The sequence below is a fragment of the Salvelinus fontinalis genome, chromosome 6 (assembly GCF_029448725.1).
Source record: "Salvelinus fontinalis isolate EN_2023a chromosome 6, ASM2944872v1, whole genome shotgun sequence".
In the NCBI taxonomy this organism is placed as follows: Eukaryota; Metazoa; Chordata; class Actinopteri; order Salmoniformes; family Salmonidae; genus Salvelinus; species Salvelinus fontinalis.
The window spans coordinates 83,980,203-83,996,211 of NC_074670.1; the positions used below are offsets into that span (position 1 = coordinate 83,980,203).

General features: G+C 48.6%; 1 protein-coding gene across 7 annotated transcripts in view; it reads left to right on the forward strand.

Moving 5' to 3' along the window:
- Positions 1-16,009, forward strand: part of LOC129858544 (RING finger protein 44-like) — a 52,081-nt gene that overhangs the window by 34,911 nt on the left and 1,161 nt on the right. For 6 of the 7 annotated variants that reach the window (XM_055927858.1, XM_055927855.1, XM_055927859.1 and 3 more), the window contains 6 exons: positions 3,481-3,648; positions 5,612-5,724; positions 10,941-11,028; positions 11,684-11,805; positions 15,535-15,634; positions 15,827-16,009. The exon at positions 15,827-16,009 is cut by the window's right edge and continues 1,161 nt beyond it. In XM_055927858.1, coding sequence (XP_055783833.1) covers positions 3,481-3,648; positions 5,612-5,724; positions 10,941-11,028; positions 11,684-11,805; positions 15,535-15,634; positions 15,827-15,889 — 654 coding nt within the window. In that variant the 3' untranslated portion in view covers positions 15,890-16,009. Of the gene's footprint in view, positions 1-3,480; positions 3,649-5,611; positions 5,725-10,940; positions 11,029-11,683; positions 11,810-15,534; positions 15,635-15,826 lie in introns of those variants that run through there. The other variant, XM_055927860.1, reaches the window with a different exon arrangement.

Genomic DNA, 16,009 nt, shown 5'->3' on the forward strand with positions numbered 1-16,009 from the left:
ATGCTGACCCCAAACCATCACACTACTACCACCACCATGCTGACCCCAAACCATCACACTACTACCACCACCATGCTGACCCCAAACCATCACACTACTACCACCACCATGCTGACCCCAAACCATCACACTACTACCACCACCATGCTGACCCCAAACCATCACACTACTACCACCACCATGCTGGACCCCAAACCATCACACTACCACCACCATGCTGACCCCAAACCATCACACTACCACCACCATGCTGACCCCAAACCATCACACTACCACCACCATGCTGACCCCAAACCATCACACTACCACCACCATGCTGACCCCAAACCATCACACTACCACCACCATGCTGACCCCAAACCATCACACTACCACCACCATGCTGACCCCAAACCATCACACTACCACCACCATGCTGGCCCCAAACCATCACACTACCACCACCATGCTGGCCCCAAACCATCACACTACCACCACCATGCTGGACCCCAAACCATCACACCACCACCACCATGCTGACCCCAAACCATCACACTACCACCATGCTGACCCCAAACCATCACACTACCACCACCATGCTGGACCCCAAACCATCACACTACCACCACCATGCTGGACCCCAAACCATCACACTACCACCACCATGCTGACCCCAAACCATCACACTACCACCACCATGCTGACCCCAAACCATCACACTACCACCACCATCCTCAAACCATCACACTACCACCACCATCCTCAAACCATCACACTACCACCACCATGCTGACCCCAAACCATCACACTACCACCACCATGCTGACCCCAAACCATCACACTACCACCACCATGCTGACCCCAAACCATCACACTACCACCACCATGCTGACCCCAAACCATCACACTACTACCACCACCATGCTGACCCCAAACCATCACACTACTACCACCACCATGCTGACCCCAAACCATCACACTACTACCACCACCATGCTGACCCCAAACCATCACACTACTACCACCACCATGCTGACCCCAAACCATCACACTACTACCACCACCATGCTGACCCCAAACCATCACACTACTACCACCACCATGCTGACCCCCAAACCATCACACTACTACCACCACCATGCTGGACCCCAAACCATCACACTACTACCACCACCATGCTGACCCCAAACATCCCACTACCACCACCATGCTGACCCCAAACCATCACACTACCACCACTATGCTGACCCCAAAGCATCACACTACCACCACCATGCTGACCCCAAAGCATCACACTACCACCACCATGCTGACCCCTAACCATCACACCACCATGCTGACCCCAAACCATCACACTACCACCACCATGCTGACCCCAAACCATCACACTACCACCACCATGCTGACCCCAAACCATCACACTACCACCACCATGCTGACCCCAAACCATCACACTACCACCACCATGCTGACCCCAAACCATCACACTACCACCACCATGCTGACCCCAAACCATCACACTACCACCACCATGCTGACCCCAAACCATCACACTACCACCACCATGCTGACCCCAAACCATCACACTACCACCACCATGCTGACCCCAAACCCTCACACTACCACCACCATGCTGACCCCAAACCATCACACTACCACCACCATGCTGACCCCAAACCATCACACTACCACCACCATGCTGACCCCAAACCATCACACTACCACCACCATGCTGACCCCAAACCATCACACTACCACCACCATGCTGACCCCAAACCATCACACTACCACCACCATGCTGACCCCAAACCATCACACTACCACCACCATGCTGACCCCAAACCATCACACTACCACCACCATGCTGACCCCCAAACCATCACACTACCACCACCATGCTGACCCCCAAACCATCACACTACCACCACCATGCTGGACCCCAAACCATCACACTCCCACCACCATGCTGGACCCCAAACCATCACACTCCCACCACCATGCTGACCCCAAACCATCACACTACCACCACCATGCTGACCCCAAACCATCCCACTACCACCACCATGCTGGACCCCAAACCATCACACTACTACCACCACCATGCTGACCCCAAACCATCACACTACAACCACCACGCTTGACCGTTGGTATGAGGTTCTTACTGTGGAATGCAGTGTTTGGTTTTCGCCTGGCATAATGGGACCCATGTTTCCAAAAAAAGTTATTATTTTGACTCATCTGTCCGTAGAACATCCTTCCAAGAGTCTTGATGATCATCCATTTGCTTTTTGGCAAACTTGAGTTGCCTGCCAGAGGTGAACGCCTGCCAGAGGTGAATTTTTGGTAGAGGGGGTGGGAGGGGTCGGCAATCATTTCCCCCTCACACTTCCTTGCTCTGGAGTGGGAGATTTACAATTGTTTTCAGTCATCATTGGCCTCATGGTGAAATCCCTGAGCGGTTTCCTTCCTCTCCGGCAACTTAGTTAGGAAGGACGCCTGAATCTTTGTAGTGACTGGGTGTATTGATACACCATTCAGAGTGTAATGAATAACTTCACCATGCTCAAAGGGATATTCAATGTCTGCTTTTTATGTTTACCCATCTACCAATCGGTGGCCTTCTTTATGAGGCATTGGATAAACCTCCCTGATTTTTGTTTTGAAATTCACTGCTGGACTGAGGGACCTTACAGATAATTGTATGTGTGGGGTACAGAGTTGTGGTAGTCATCATGAACACAGTGAGTCCATGCAACTTTGTGTGACTCGTTAAGACATTTACTCCAGAACTTATTTAAGCTTGCCATAACAAAGACTCAAGACATTTCAGCTTTTCATTTGTAATTATTATTTTTTTGTCTTCTAAAAACATAATTCCACATTTTATGGGGTATTGTGTGTAGACCAGTGACACAATCTCAATTTAATAAATGTTTAATTCTGTCTGTAACACATTTGGGGGGGAAAAATCAAAGAGTTTGAATACTTTCTGAAGGCATTGTATGTCCATTACAATGTATAAATACTTTATATCAGGTTGTAGATGTTCAAGAGTGGCCTGGAGAGTTTTTCAACCCAAAATAGTATATATTTTTTTACCTCCCGGAGGTTATAGTTTACCTGATGTAGAGAATGGAGTGGCATTTAGGACGAAATCATGTCCGTTACGAATAACATTGGAATGACTTTATAACGAACGCCTCGTCATCCAGTACACACACACACACACACACACACACACACACACACACACACACACACACACACACACACACACAGTAGTTGATCCACATTAATAAAAAAAATAAAGAAAGTGATGAGTCGCCTAGGATTTAGTTAGAATGTATTAACCCAATATTTATATTCCTTTCAGTGGTACTTTCTGTATGTACTTTCTGTATAGTAGTTGATCCACATTTTAATTAAAAAGGAACCAGTCGGAGTTAGAATTGTATAAAACCCATCACTGACTGTTTTAGTTCTCTCTCTCCCGTCCGTCAGCCTCTCCAGAGGGTAGAGAATGAAGTGGACCTCAGGGGGGACCAGCATCCATTAGGAACGTTCTCTTACCCTGCCTCGAGTCACCACCACCCACCAGCGATGCCTCCCTCTGTCCCCCTCCAGTACCTCCCTCAGGAGCCTCTGCACCAGGAGATTCCCTTCCCAGTGGTAAGACTTTACCTCACACCTGCCCTTCTCAGTGGTAAGGCTTTACCTCACACCTGCCCTTCTCAGTGGTAAGGCTTTACCTCACACCTGCCCTTCTCAGTGGTAAGGCTTTACCTCACACCTGCCCTTCCCAATGGTAAGGCTTTACCTCACACCTGCCCTTCCCAGTGGTAAGGCTTTACCTCACACCTGCCCTTCTCAGTGGTAAGGCTTTACCTCACACCTGCCCTTCTCAGTGGTAAGGCTTTACCTCACACCTGCCCTTCCCAATGGTAAGGCTTTACCTCACACCTGCCCTTCCCAGTGGTAAGGCTTTACCTCACACCTGCCCTTCTCAGTGGTAAGGCTTTACCTCACACCTGCCCTTCCCAGTGGTAAGGCTTTACCTCACACCTGCCCTTCTCAGTGGTAAGGCTTTACCTCCCACCTGCCCTTCTCAGTGGTAAGACTTTACCTCCCACCTGCCCTTCCCAGTGGTAAGACTTTACCTCACAGAGCTAGCTAGCTGAACTAGTATCTGTGTGTTAGAGACCTTTCTAATGTCCAAAAAGCACCAATTGAAGCTCCCATTCACCAAGTGGGGGGTGGGGGGGATTGCTTTGCTTGGACATTTGATTTTTAGACCTTTTGGAAGTACATCCCCATGGTGACGGCAGTTCATTTCTATAGTTGCTAATCGAAACTCCATATTTTGAGTAATGAACGTATTTTATTACATTATTAAAGGGGATACTTGGGGATTTTGGCAGTGAGGTCCTTTATCTACTTCCCCATAGTCTGATGAACTTGTGGACACCATTGTTTTGTCTCTGTGTCCAGTATGAAGGAAGTTAGAGGTACATATTAGTGCTGAGCGATTAACCAAAATGTATTTATTTATTTTCTTCCGGTTATTAAATAGCTAATTGTCCGATGTCGGTTCAGTTACTTGAATTCCGTTTAGCTGATTTTTGTTTTGTTGTTGAGCCTAATGCCCCTTTTTCTAGAGATAAAATCAAATAATTAACGAGAAGTCAAACTATACTACGTGATCAAAAGTATGTGGACACCCCTTCAAATTAGTGGATTTAGCTATTTCAGCCACACCCGTTGCTGACCGGTGTATAAAATCGAGCACACAGCCATGCAATCTCCATGGACAAACATTGTCAGTAGAATGGCCTTCCTGAAGAGCTACCTGGTTAACTAGCCAGCTCAGACTAACACTTCCTAGTGGTCAGACTCTAACCAGCTCAGACTAACCCTTCATCTAACCAGGTCAGACTAACCCTTCATCTAACCAGGTCAGACTAACCCTTCATCTAACCAGCTCAGACTAACCCTTCATCTAACCAGGTCAGACTAACCCTTCATCTAACCAGGTCAGACTAACCCTTCATCTAACCAGCTCAGACTAACCCTTCATCTAACCAGCTCAGACTAACCCTTCATCTAACCAGGTCAGACTAACCCTTCATCTAACCAGCTCAGACTAACCCTTCATCTAACCAGGTCAGACTAACCCTTCATCTAACCAGGTCAGACTAACCCTTCATCTAACCAGCTCAGACTAACCCTTCATCTAACCAGCTCAGACTAACCCTTCATCTAACCAGCTCAGACTAACCCTTCATCTAACCAGCTCAGACTAACCCTTCATCTAACCAGGTCAGACTAACCCTTCATCTAACCAGCTCAGACTAACCCTTCATCTAACCAGCTCAGACTAACCCTTCATCTAACCAGCTCAGACTAACCCTTCATCTAACCAGCTCAGACTAACCCTTCATCTAACCAGCTCAGACTAACCCTTCATCTAACCAGCTCAGACTAACCCTTCCTAGTGGTCAGATGTCAGATTGTAGAACTCTCTAAATCTCCAGAGCTGGCGTAATGACCGTTTTTAAATAACCAGCCACTTCCGTAGGATAGTTCCCCACCACCATGTTAACAATTATACATCTCTCGTCTGTCTCCTGTTCAGCCATACCCCCAGATGCTGCCGCGACGTGTCAGTGGCCACAGGTACCGGTTACAGCAGCCCCTGCCCCCGCCGCTCCCACCTCCCTACTACCCAGGCTTCCTGCCGTACTTCCTGTGAGTATGAAATGAATAAAGAATGTAATGATACACATACGCTTTTCATTGACCCGAGGTCATTCACGACTTACAATAATTGTACTACCGTTTAACGTGAGATGTATACTGTACCAGTGGCGTGCCTGGGGCCTGGGCCTTCAGTACTACACAGTCCCACCCGAATTAATCCACCTCTTATTACCATCATTATGATGCCATTAGACACTATACATTTAGACAGAAACGCTGGGCCTGGGGCCTGGGCCTTCAGTGAGGTACTACACAGTCCCACCCGAATGAATCCACCTCTTATTACCATCATTATGATGCCATGGCTCTAGACACTATACATTTAGACAGAAACGCTGGGCCTGGGGCCTGGGCCTTCAGTGAGGTACTACACAGTCCCACCCGAATTAATCCACCTCTTATTACCATCATTATGATGCCATGGCTCTAGACACTATACATTTAGACAGAAACGCTGGGCCTGGGGCCTGGGCCTTCAGTGAGGTACTACACAGTCCCACCCGAATTAATCCACCTCTTATTACCATCATTATGATGCCATGGCTCTAGACACTATACATTTAGACAGAAACGCGGTATAACCAGGCGTTGCGTCACCTTGAAATTGACAAATTGACATTTTGGGAATCAATGAGTCTTTTCAATATTTCCCTTCACCTTTTCATTGTGCAGCTCCGTTGCTCTGCGCGTTTGTTCGTTGAGCTGTTGATCCACTCCGGTGTCCCCAAAAGCACCATTGCTTGTTAGTGCCCAGCTGTACTTTGGTGTCTCGTTGCTGCCTTGGTTAGACAACTCAAGTTTGCAAAGCCAGTGTGGCTCCAAACACCAAATCAATCACTTGCAAATAATAGGCATTCCCAGCAGTACAGTTTGCAGTGCTTCTCGGAGCCATAGCGCTCGTAGTTGGAACTTTGAAAGTGGCGAGCGAACAAACCCCTTTCCCGCCTGTGACAGGCTTTGTAGCGTCGGCGTCGGGCGACCTCTCCTTACAATGTCTAACTTTTCTTGAAAAGTTCGTCTTGAGAATGGCGTTTATAATTATATCCTCGACCAAATCGATATCTTCTCCTCCTTCCGCCATTGTGGGTTGAAAAAACAGCTTAGTAGTACGCAAATTAATTTGTTTATCAAATTCAGTTTCCTAGATCTGCATAGACCTGCCCATAGGACCTGCCTCTCAATATTGGTAATCCAATCAAAAGACGTGCACGCACTACGCCTGCTAGCTGGCTCCTGTATAACACTGGAGCCAGCCAGCAGGCGTACAATAGCCAACTCTAAAGCTGATTGGTTGACACTAAATTTTCATTTCCATTCACTATAAGCTACAAGCGCCCGCACTGTTGATTCTGAAGCCCTGAGGGCAGATTTTAGACCCCTGGCAACACATGATGGCTGAATATGATTGGATAAAAGATCTAACATAAAGACCAGCCCTCCAAATCTCAACCTGGGGCTGGAAGCAGTGCAACCAAGAGGAAAGCTATGAAATGAAGAGTATAACTCTTAATCTGGGGAATAATTTAATACATATTTGTGGGAAAATATATATATTAAAAAAAAAAATTATATTCTGATGATGTTTAGGCCAGCAGAGAAGGCCTTGCAGGCCCTGACGGCCCACCACTGTACTGTACACTCAGTTGCGCAAAAGTGGAATATTTATTTCCACTTCAACAATAAAATGGCCTTTTTCCACATCCCAAGTGTCATGTCTCCATTTGGTCTGTGTCCCCCGCCCCCCCAAACCCCTCTTTTTACGCTGCTGCTACTCTCCGTTTGTCATATATGCATAGTCACTTTAACTATACATTCATGTACATACTACCTCAATTGGGCCGACCAACCAGTGCTCCTGCACATTGGCTAACCGGGCTATCTGCATTGTGTCCCGCCTCCCACCACCCCCCAACCCCTCTTTTACACTACTGCTACTCTCTGTTCATCATATATGCATAGTCACTTTAACCATATCTACATACTACCTCAATCAGCCTGACTAACCGGTGTCTGTATGTAGCCTCGCTACTGTCTATAGCCTGTCTACTGTCTATAGCCTGTCTACTGTCTATAGCCTGTCTACTGTCTATAGCCTGTCTACTGTCTATAGCCTGTCTACTGTATATAGCCTGTCTACTGTATATAGCCTCTACTGTATATAGCCTCGCTACTGTATATAGCCTCTACTGTATATAGCCTCGCTACTGTCTATAGCCTCTCTACTGTATATAGCCTCTCTACTGTATATAGCCTCTCTACTGTATATAGCCTCTCTACTGTATATAGCCTCGCTACTGTATGTAGCCTCGCTACTGTATGTAGCCTCTCTACTGTAAGTAGCCTCTCTACTGTAAATAGCCTCTCTACTGTATATAGCCTCTCTACTGTAAGTAGCCTCTCTACTGTAAATAGCCTCTCTACTGTATATAGCCTCTCTACTGTAAATAGCCTCTCTACTGTATATAGCCTCTCTACTGTAAATAGCCCCTCTACTGTAAATAGCCCCTCTACTGTAAATAGCCCCTCTACTGTAAATAGCCCCTCTACTGTAAATAGCCCCTCTACTGTAAATAGCCCCTCTACTGTAAATAGCCCCTCTACTGTAAATAGCCACTCTACTGTAAATAGCCACTCTACTGTAAATAGCCACTCTACTGTAAATAGCCCCGATACTGTAAATAGCCCCGATACTGTAAATAGCCCCGATACTGTAAATAGCCCCGATACTGTAAATAGCCCCGATACTGTAAATAGCCCCGATACTGTAAATAGCCTCGATACTGTAAATAGCCTCGATACTGTAAATAGCCTCTCTACTGTATATAGCCCCTCTACTGTAAATAGCCTCTCTACTGTAAATAGCCTCGCTACTGTATATAGCCTCTCTACTGTATATAGCCTCGCTACTGTATATAGCCTCTCTATTGTATATAGCCTCTCTACTGTATATAGCCTCTCTACTGTATATATCCTCACTACAGTATATAGCCTCTCTACTGTATGTAGCCTCTCTACTGTATGTAGCCTCTCTACTGTATGTAGCCTCTCTACTGTATATAGCCTCTCTACTGTATATAGCCTCTCTACTGTCTATAGCCTGTCTACTGTCTATAGCCTCTACTGTATATAGCCTCGCTACTGTATGTAGCCTCGCTACTGTATGTAGCCTCGCTACTGTATGTAGCCTCTCTACTGTAAATAGCCTCTCTACTGTATATAGCCTCTCTACTGTAAATAGCCTCTCTACTGTAAATAGCCCCTCTACTGTAAATAGCCCCTCTACTGTAAATAGCCCCTCTACTGTAAATAGCCTCGATACTGTAAATAGCCTCGATACTGTATATAGCCCCTCTACTGTAAATAGCCTCTCTACTGTATGTAGCCTCTCTACTGTATATAGCCTCGCTACTGTATATAGCCTCTCTACTGTAAATAGCCTCGATACTGTAAATAGCCTCGATACTGTATATAGCCCCTCTACTGTAAATAGCCTCGCTACTGTATATAGCCTCTCTACTGTATATAGCCTCGCTACTGTATATAGCCTGTCTTTTTACTGTTGTTTTATTTCATTACTTCTCTATTGTAAACCTAATACCTTTTTTGCACTACTGGTTAGAGCCTGTAAGTAAGCATTTCACTGTAAGGTCTACTACACCTGTTGTATTCGGCATTTCACTGTGAGGTCTACTACACCTGTTGTATTCAGCATTTCACTGTAAGGTCTACTACACCTGTTGTATTCAGCATTTCACTGTAAGGTCTACTACACCTGTTGTATTCAGCATTTCACTGTAAGGTCTACTACACCTGTTGTATTCAGCATTTCACTGTAAGGGCTACTACACCTGTTGTATTCAGCATTTCACTGCAAGGTCTACTACACCTGTTGTATTCAGCATTTCACTGTGAGGTCTACTACACCTGTTGTATTCAGCATTTCACTGTGAGGTCTACTACACCTGTTGTATTCAGCATTTCACTGTAAGGTCTACTACACCTGTTGTATTCAGCATTTCACTGCAAGGTCTACTACACCTGTTGTATTCAGCATTTCACTGCAAGGTCTACTACACCTGTTGTATTCAGCATTTCACTGCAAGGTCTACTACACCTGTTGTATTCAGCATTTCACTGCGAGGTCTACTACACCTGTTGTATTCAGCATTTCACTGTGAGGTCTACTACACCTGTTGTATTCAGCATTTCACTGTGAGGTCTACTACACCTGTTGTATTCAGCATTTCACTGTGAGGTCTACTACACCTGTTGTATTCAGCATTTCACTGCAAGGTCTACTACACCTGTTGTATTCAGCATTTCACTGTGAGGTCTACTACACCTGTTGTATTCAGCATTTCACTGTGAGGTCTACTACACCTGTTGTATTCAGCATTTCACTGTAAGGGCTACTACACCTGTTGTATTCAGCATTTCACTGTAAGGTCTACACCTGTTGTATTCAGCAGTTCACTGTAAGGTCTACTACACCTGTTGTATTCAGCAGTTCACTGTAAGGTCTACTACACCTGTTGTATTCAGCATTTCACTGTGAGGTCTACTACACCTGTTGTATTCAGCATTTCACTGTGAGGTCTACTACACCTGTCGTATTCAGCATTTCACTGTGAGGTCTACTACACCTGTCGTATTCAGCATTTCACTGTAAGGTCTACTACACCTGTTGTATTCAGCATTTCACTGTAAGGTCTACTACACCTGTCGTATTCAGCATTTTACTGTGAGGTCTACTACACCTGTCGTATTCAGCATTTCACTGTAAGGTCTACTACACCTGTCGTATTCAGCATTTCACTGTAAGGTCTACTACACCTGTTGTATTCAGCATTTCACTGTAAGGTCTACTACACCTGTTGTATTCAGCATTTCACTGTAAGGTCTACTACACCTGTTGTATTCAGCATTTCACTGTGAGGTCTACTACACCTGTTGTATTCAGCATTTCACTGTGAGGTCTACTACACCTGTTGTATTCAGCATTTCACTGTGAGGTCTACTACACCTGTCGTATTCAGCGTTTCACTGTGAGGTCTACTACACCTGTTGTATTCAGCATTTCACTGTGAGGTCTACTACACCTGTTGTATTCAGCATTTCACTGTGAGGTCTACTACACCTGTTGTATTCGGCGCACATAACAAATAAACTTTGATTTGATTTGTGACTGTTCTGTCTCTGTGCAGGTCAATGCTTCCTGTGTCTCCTACAGCAGTGGGACCAGCCATCAGTCTGGACCTGGATGGAGATGATGTGGAGATGGAGAACTATGAGGTGAGAGGACCAGGTCATTCATACACTTAGAAAACACACTGGGGTTTTTCTTTCTGTGTATTTCTGTGTATTTTTTGTGTTTTTATCTGCACGTGTATCAGGTCCAGTTGTTTTGTTTGTTTGTTTGTTTGGGCGGGGAGGTCTGACCAGTATTTCCAGCATTATCCACTAGATTTGCTGCAGGTAGAAAATCCTAGGAAATGGCCTTTATCTAGAACACAATCCAATGAAACCATACCTGGTTGTGTATGAGTGTTTGTTGGTGGGGAGGTTTCGCGTAAGCCAGGAGAGGCGTAGCTCTACAAATCTTAATGGTAAAAGCCTTTTATTTGGCAGAGAATAGTATTTGTAGTTCAGTGATTCAATACCTCACTTCGCTCAATCTGATCCTCTCCAACAGAAGTTGTAGTTTAAAAATGGGTCAAATATGGGCAGTTTAAGGGGACCCCCATCACCACCACCAAACACTCACTCACAACCAGACATTATTTAATTGATTACAGACAACTTGTGTCAATTTAAGACCATTTCCTAGGACTATTTCCAAAGCTAGTGGATAATGCTGGAAAATACCGGTCAATAAAAAAATTAATCAAAAACAACCGTCCCTAGAATATGTATGTCTCTCACCCCCCCCCCCCCCCCCCCCCCCCAGGCATTACTGAACCTGGCTGAGCGTCTGGGAGAGGCTAAACCACGAGGAATCACCAAGGCAGACATTGAACAGCTTCCATCCTACAGGTTCAACCTCGACAACCATCAATCTGAACAAACGCTGTAAGATAGTCTTCTGTTCTCTTCTTCCACTCACCCGTCTATCTGTCTGGCTGGTTAAATAGGGCTGGGCGGTATACCGTATTTTACGATATACCGGTATTGATGCACGGACCGGTAAGGGTTTTTACTTGACCTTCTACAACGGTATTTATTTGGTTTGTTAAATGTGATACGCAACTCCGGCGCGATCACATTTAAGATATTTGACTCTGTTCTCTACTTGAGTTGTCTTTCTCCCTCTCCTCCTGATGCATGCCCCCTCTCACACCACGCCCTGCCCCCTCTCACACCACGCCCTGCCCCCTCTCACACCACGCCCTGCCCCCTCTCACACCACGCCCTGCCCCCTCTCACACCACGCCCTGCCCCCTCTCACACCACGCCCTGCCCCCCTCACACCACGCCCTGCCACTTCTCACAACACGCCCTGCCACTTCTCACACCACGCCCTGCCCCCTCTCACACCACGCCCTGCCCCCTCTCACACCACGCCCTGCCCCCTCTCACACCACGCCCTGCCCCCCTCACACCACGCCCTGCCCCCCTCACACCACGCCCTGCCCCCTCTCACACCACGCCCTGCCCCCTCTCACACCACGCCTTTGCGCCCTATCACACCACGCCCTGCCCCCTCTCACACCAAGCCCCCTCTCACACCACGCCCTGCCCCCTCTCACACCACGCCTTGCGCCCTATCACACCACGCCCTGCCCCCCTCACACCACGCCCTGCCCCCCTCACACCACGCCCTGCCCCCCTCACACCACGCCCTGCCCCCCTCACACCACGCCCTGCCCCCCTCACACCACGCCCTGCCCCCCCTCACACCACGCCCTGCCCCCCTCACACCACGCCCTGCCCCCCCTCACACCACGCCCTGCCCCCCCTCACACCACGCCCTGCCCCCCCTCACACCACGCCCTGCCCCCCCTCACACCACGCCCTGCCCCCCCTCACACCACGCCCTGCCCCCCCTCACACCACGCCCAGCCCCCTCACACCACGCCCTGCCCCCTCACACCAAGCCCCCTCTCACACCAAGCCCCCTCTCACACCACGCCCTGCCCCCTCTCACACCACGCCTTGCGCCCTATCACACCACGCCCTGCCCCCCTCACACCACGCCCTGCCCCCCTCACACCACGCCCTGCCCCCCTCACACCACGCCCTGCCCCCCTCACACCACGCCCTGCCCCCCTCACACCACGCCCTGCCCCCCCTCACACCACGCCCTGCCCCCCCTCACACCACGCCCTGCCCCCCCTCACACCACGCCCTGCCCCCCCTCACACCACGCCCTGCCCCCCCTCACACCACGCCCTGCCCCCCCTCACACCACGCCCTGCCCCCTCACACCACGCCCTGCCCCCTCACACCAAGCCCCCTCTCACACCAAGCCCCCTCTCACACCAAGCCCCCTCTCACACCAAGCCCCCTCTCACACCAATCCCTGCCCCTTCTCACACCACGCCCTGCCCACTATCACACCACGCCCTGCCCCCCTCACACCACGCCCTGCCCCCCTCACACCACGCCCTGCCCCCCTTACACCAAGCCCCCTCTCACACCACGCCCTGCCCCCTCTCACACCAATCCCCCTCTCACACCACGCCCTGCCCCCTCTCACACCACGCCCTGCCCCCTCTCACACCACGCCCTGCCCCCTCTCACACCACGCCCTGCCCCCTCTCACACCACGCCCTGCCCCCTCTCACACCACGCCCTGCCCCCCCTCACACCACGCCCTGCCCCCCTCACACCACGCCCTGCCCCCTCTCACACCAAGCCCCCTCTCACACCAAGCCCCCTCTCACACCAAGCCCCCTCTCACACCAATCCCTGCCCCTTCTCACACCACGCCCACTATCACACCACGCCCTGCCCCCCTCACACCACGCCCTGCCCCCCTCACACCACGCCCTGCCCCCCTTACACCACGCCTTGCCCCCTCTCACACCAAGCCCCCTCTCACACCACGCCCTGCCCCCTCTCACACCAATCCCCCTCTCACACCACGCCCTGCCCCCTCTCACACCACGCCCTGCCCCCTCTCACACCACGCCCTGCCCCCTCTCACACCACGCCCTGCCCCCTCTCACACCACGCCCTGCCCCCTCTCACACCACGCCCTGCCCCCCTCACACCACGCCCTGCCCCCTCTCACACCAAGCCCCCTCTCACACCACCCCCCCTCTCACACCAAGCCCCCTCTCACACCAAGCCCCCTCTCACACCACGCCCTGCCCCCTCTCACACCACGCCCTGCCCCCTCTCACACCACGCCCTGCCCCCTCTCACACTACGCCCTGGCGCCTGTCACTCAAGGAGTAAGCAGTTGCTGGACCACGGAGTCATGAGCACCTCCTTGCGGTTCACGCTGCAGTCTGCACGTTCAGATACAGCAAGATGTCGGTGCTGCTTTCCTCAAGCCTTCTACAATGACACTATTAGTTTGTATCTTACTGTCTGCTAACTACTGTCTGCTAACTACTGTCTGCTAACTACTGTCTGCTAACTACTGTCTGCTAACTACTGTCTGCTAACTACTGTCTGCTAACTACTGTCTGCTAACTACTGTCTGCTTACTGTCTGCTAACTACTGTCTGCTAACTACTGTCTGCTAACTACTGTCTGCTTACTACTGTCTGCTAACTACTGTCTGCTAACTACTGTCTGCTAACTACTGTCTGCTAACTACTGTCTGCTAACTCCCAGGCCCACCCATGGCTGTGCCCCTGCCCAGTCATGTGACATCTGTAGATTAGGGCCCAATTAATTTATTTCAATTGACTGATTTCCTTATATTAACATTAACTCAATAAAATCATTGAATATTGTTGCATTTTATATTTTTGTTCAGGAAACTTGCTCGCTAGCCTAGCTTCCTTTTCATGGACAATGATGATTATTATTATTTTATATATATATATATTTATATTTATTGCTTTACCTCCCTTATCTCACCTCATTTGCTCACATTGTATATAGACTTATTTTCCTACCATGTTATTGACTGTTTGTTTATTCCATGTGTAACTCTGTGTTGTTGTTTGTGTCGAACTGCTTTGCTTTATCTTGGCCAGGTCGCAGTTGTAAATGAGAACTTGTTCTCAACTTGCCTACCTGGTTAAATAAAGGTGAAGTAAAAAAAGAAATTAAGCATATACAAATATGCTTAATTTAGCCATTTTTTTACTTCACCTTTATTTAACCAGGTAGGCAAGTTCAAAAACATAAAATAACATCAAATACTGTGAACAATATTGTGATATGATATTTTGGTTGTATCGCTCGGCCCTACCATCCCTCCATCCATCCATCCTACCATCCATCCTACCATCATCCATCCATCCTACCATCCATCCTACCATCATCCATCCATCCTACCATCCATCCTACCATCATCCATCCATCCATCCATCCATCCATCATCCATTCCATCCATCCATTCATCCTTCCATCCATCCATCCATCCATCCTACCATCCATCCTACCATCCATCCTACCATCCATCCATCTCTCCATCCATCCATCGTAACTGTCTTGTCCTGTTTAACATGCAGTATTTCAGCCTGATGATGCTCTCTGTTCTCTCCTCTCTCTCTTCTCTCTATTCTCTCTCTTCTCTCTATTCTCTCTCTGTTCTCTCTGTTCTCTCTGTTCTCTCTGTTCTCTCTATTCTCTCTATTCTCTCTCGTCTCTCTCTGTTCTCTCTGTTCTCTCTTCCAGGTGTGTTGTGTGCTTTAGTGACTTTGAGTGTAGGCAGCTACTGAGGGTATTACCCTGCAACCACGAGTTCCACGCTAAGTGTGTCGACAAATGGTTAAAGGTAAGCCCATTCCATCCATCGTTAACTCTACAGTTACGTCTCAAATGGCACCCTATTCCCTATATAGTACACTACTTTTAACCAGGGTGGCACCCTATTCCCTATATAGTACAGTACTGTTGACCAGAGCCCAAGTGCGATAGACAGGTTAACACTTATTTATTTATTTTTTGGTTTTTGTCTTCCTTCTAGACCAATCGCACTTGTCCAATCTGCCGGGCGAACGCGTCAGAGGTGCACCGCGAGGTGGAGTGACTGATACCCAGGCTTTTGGATTGGAAAGCAGCACAAAACTAAACCCACAGAGTCTGTCTGTCTTAGCGCCTGCCTGGGTACGCCTGCCACCTACCCTGCCTGTGTCCTGCGCCCCCCCCC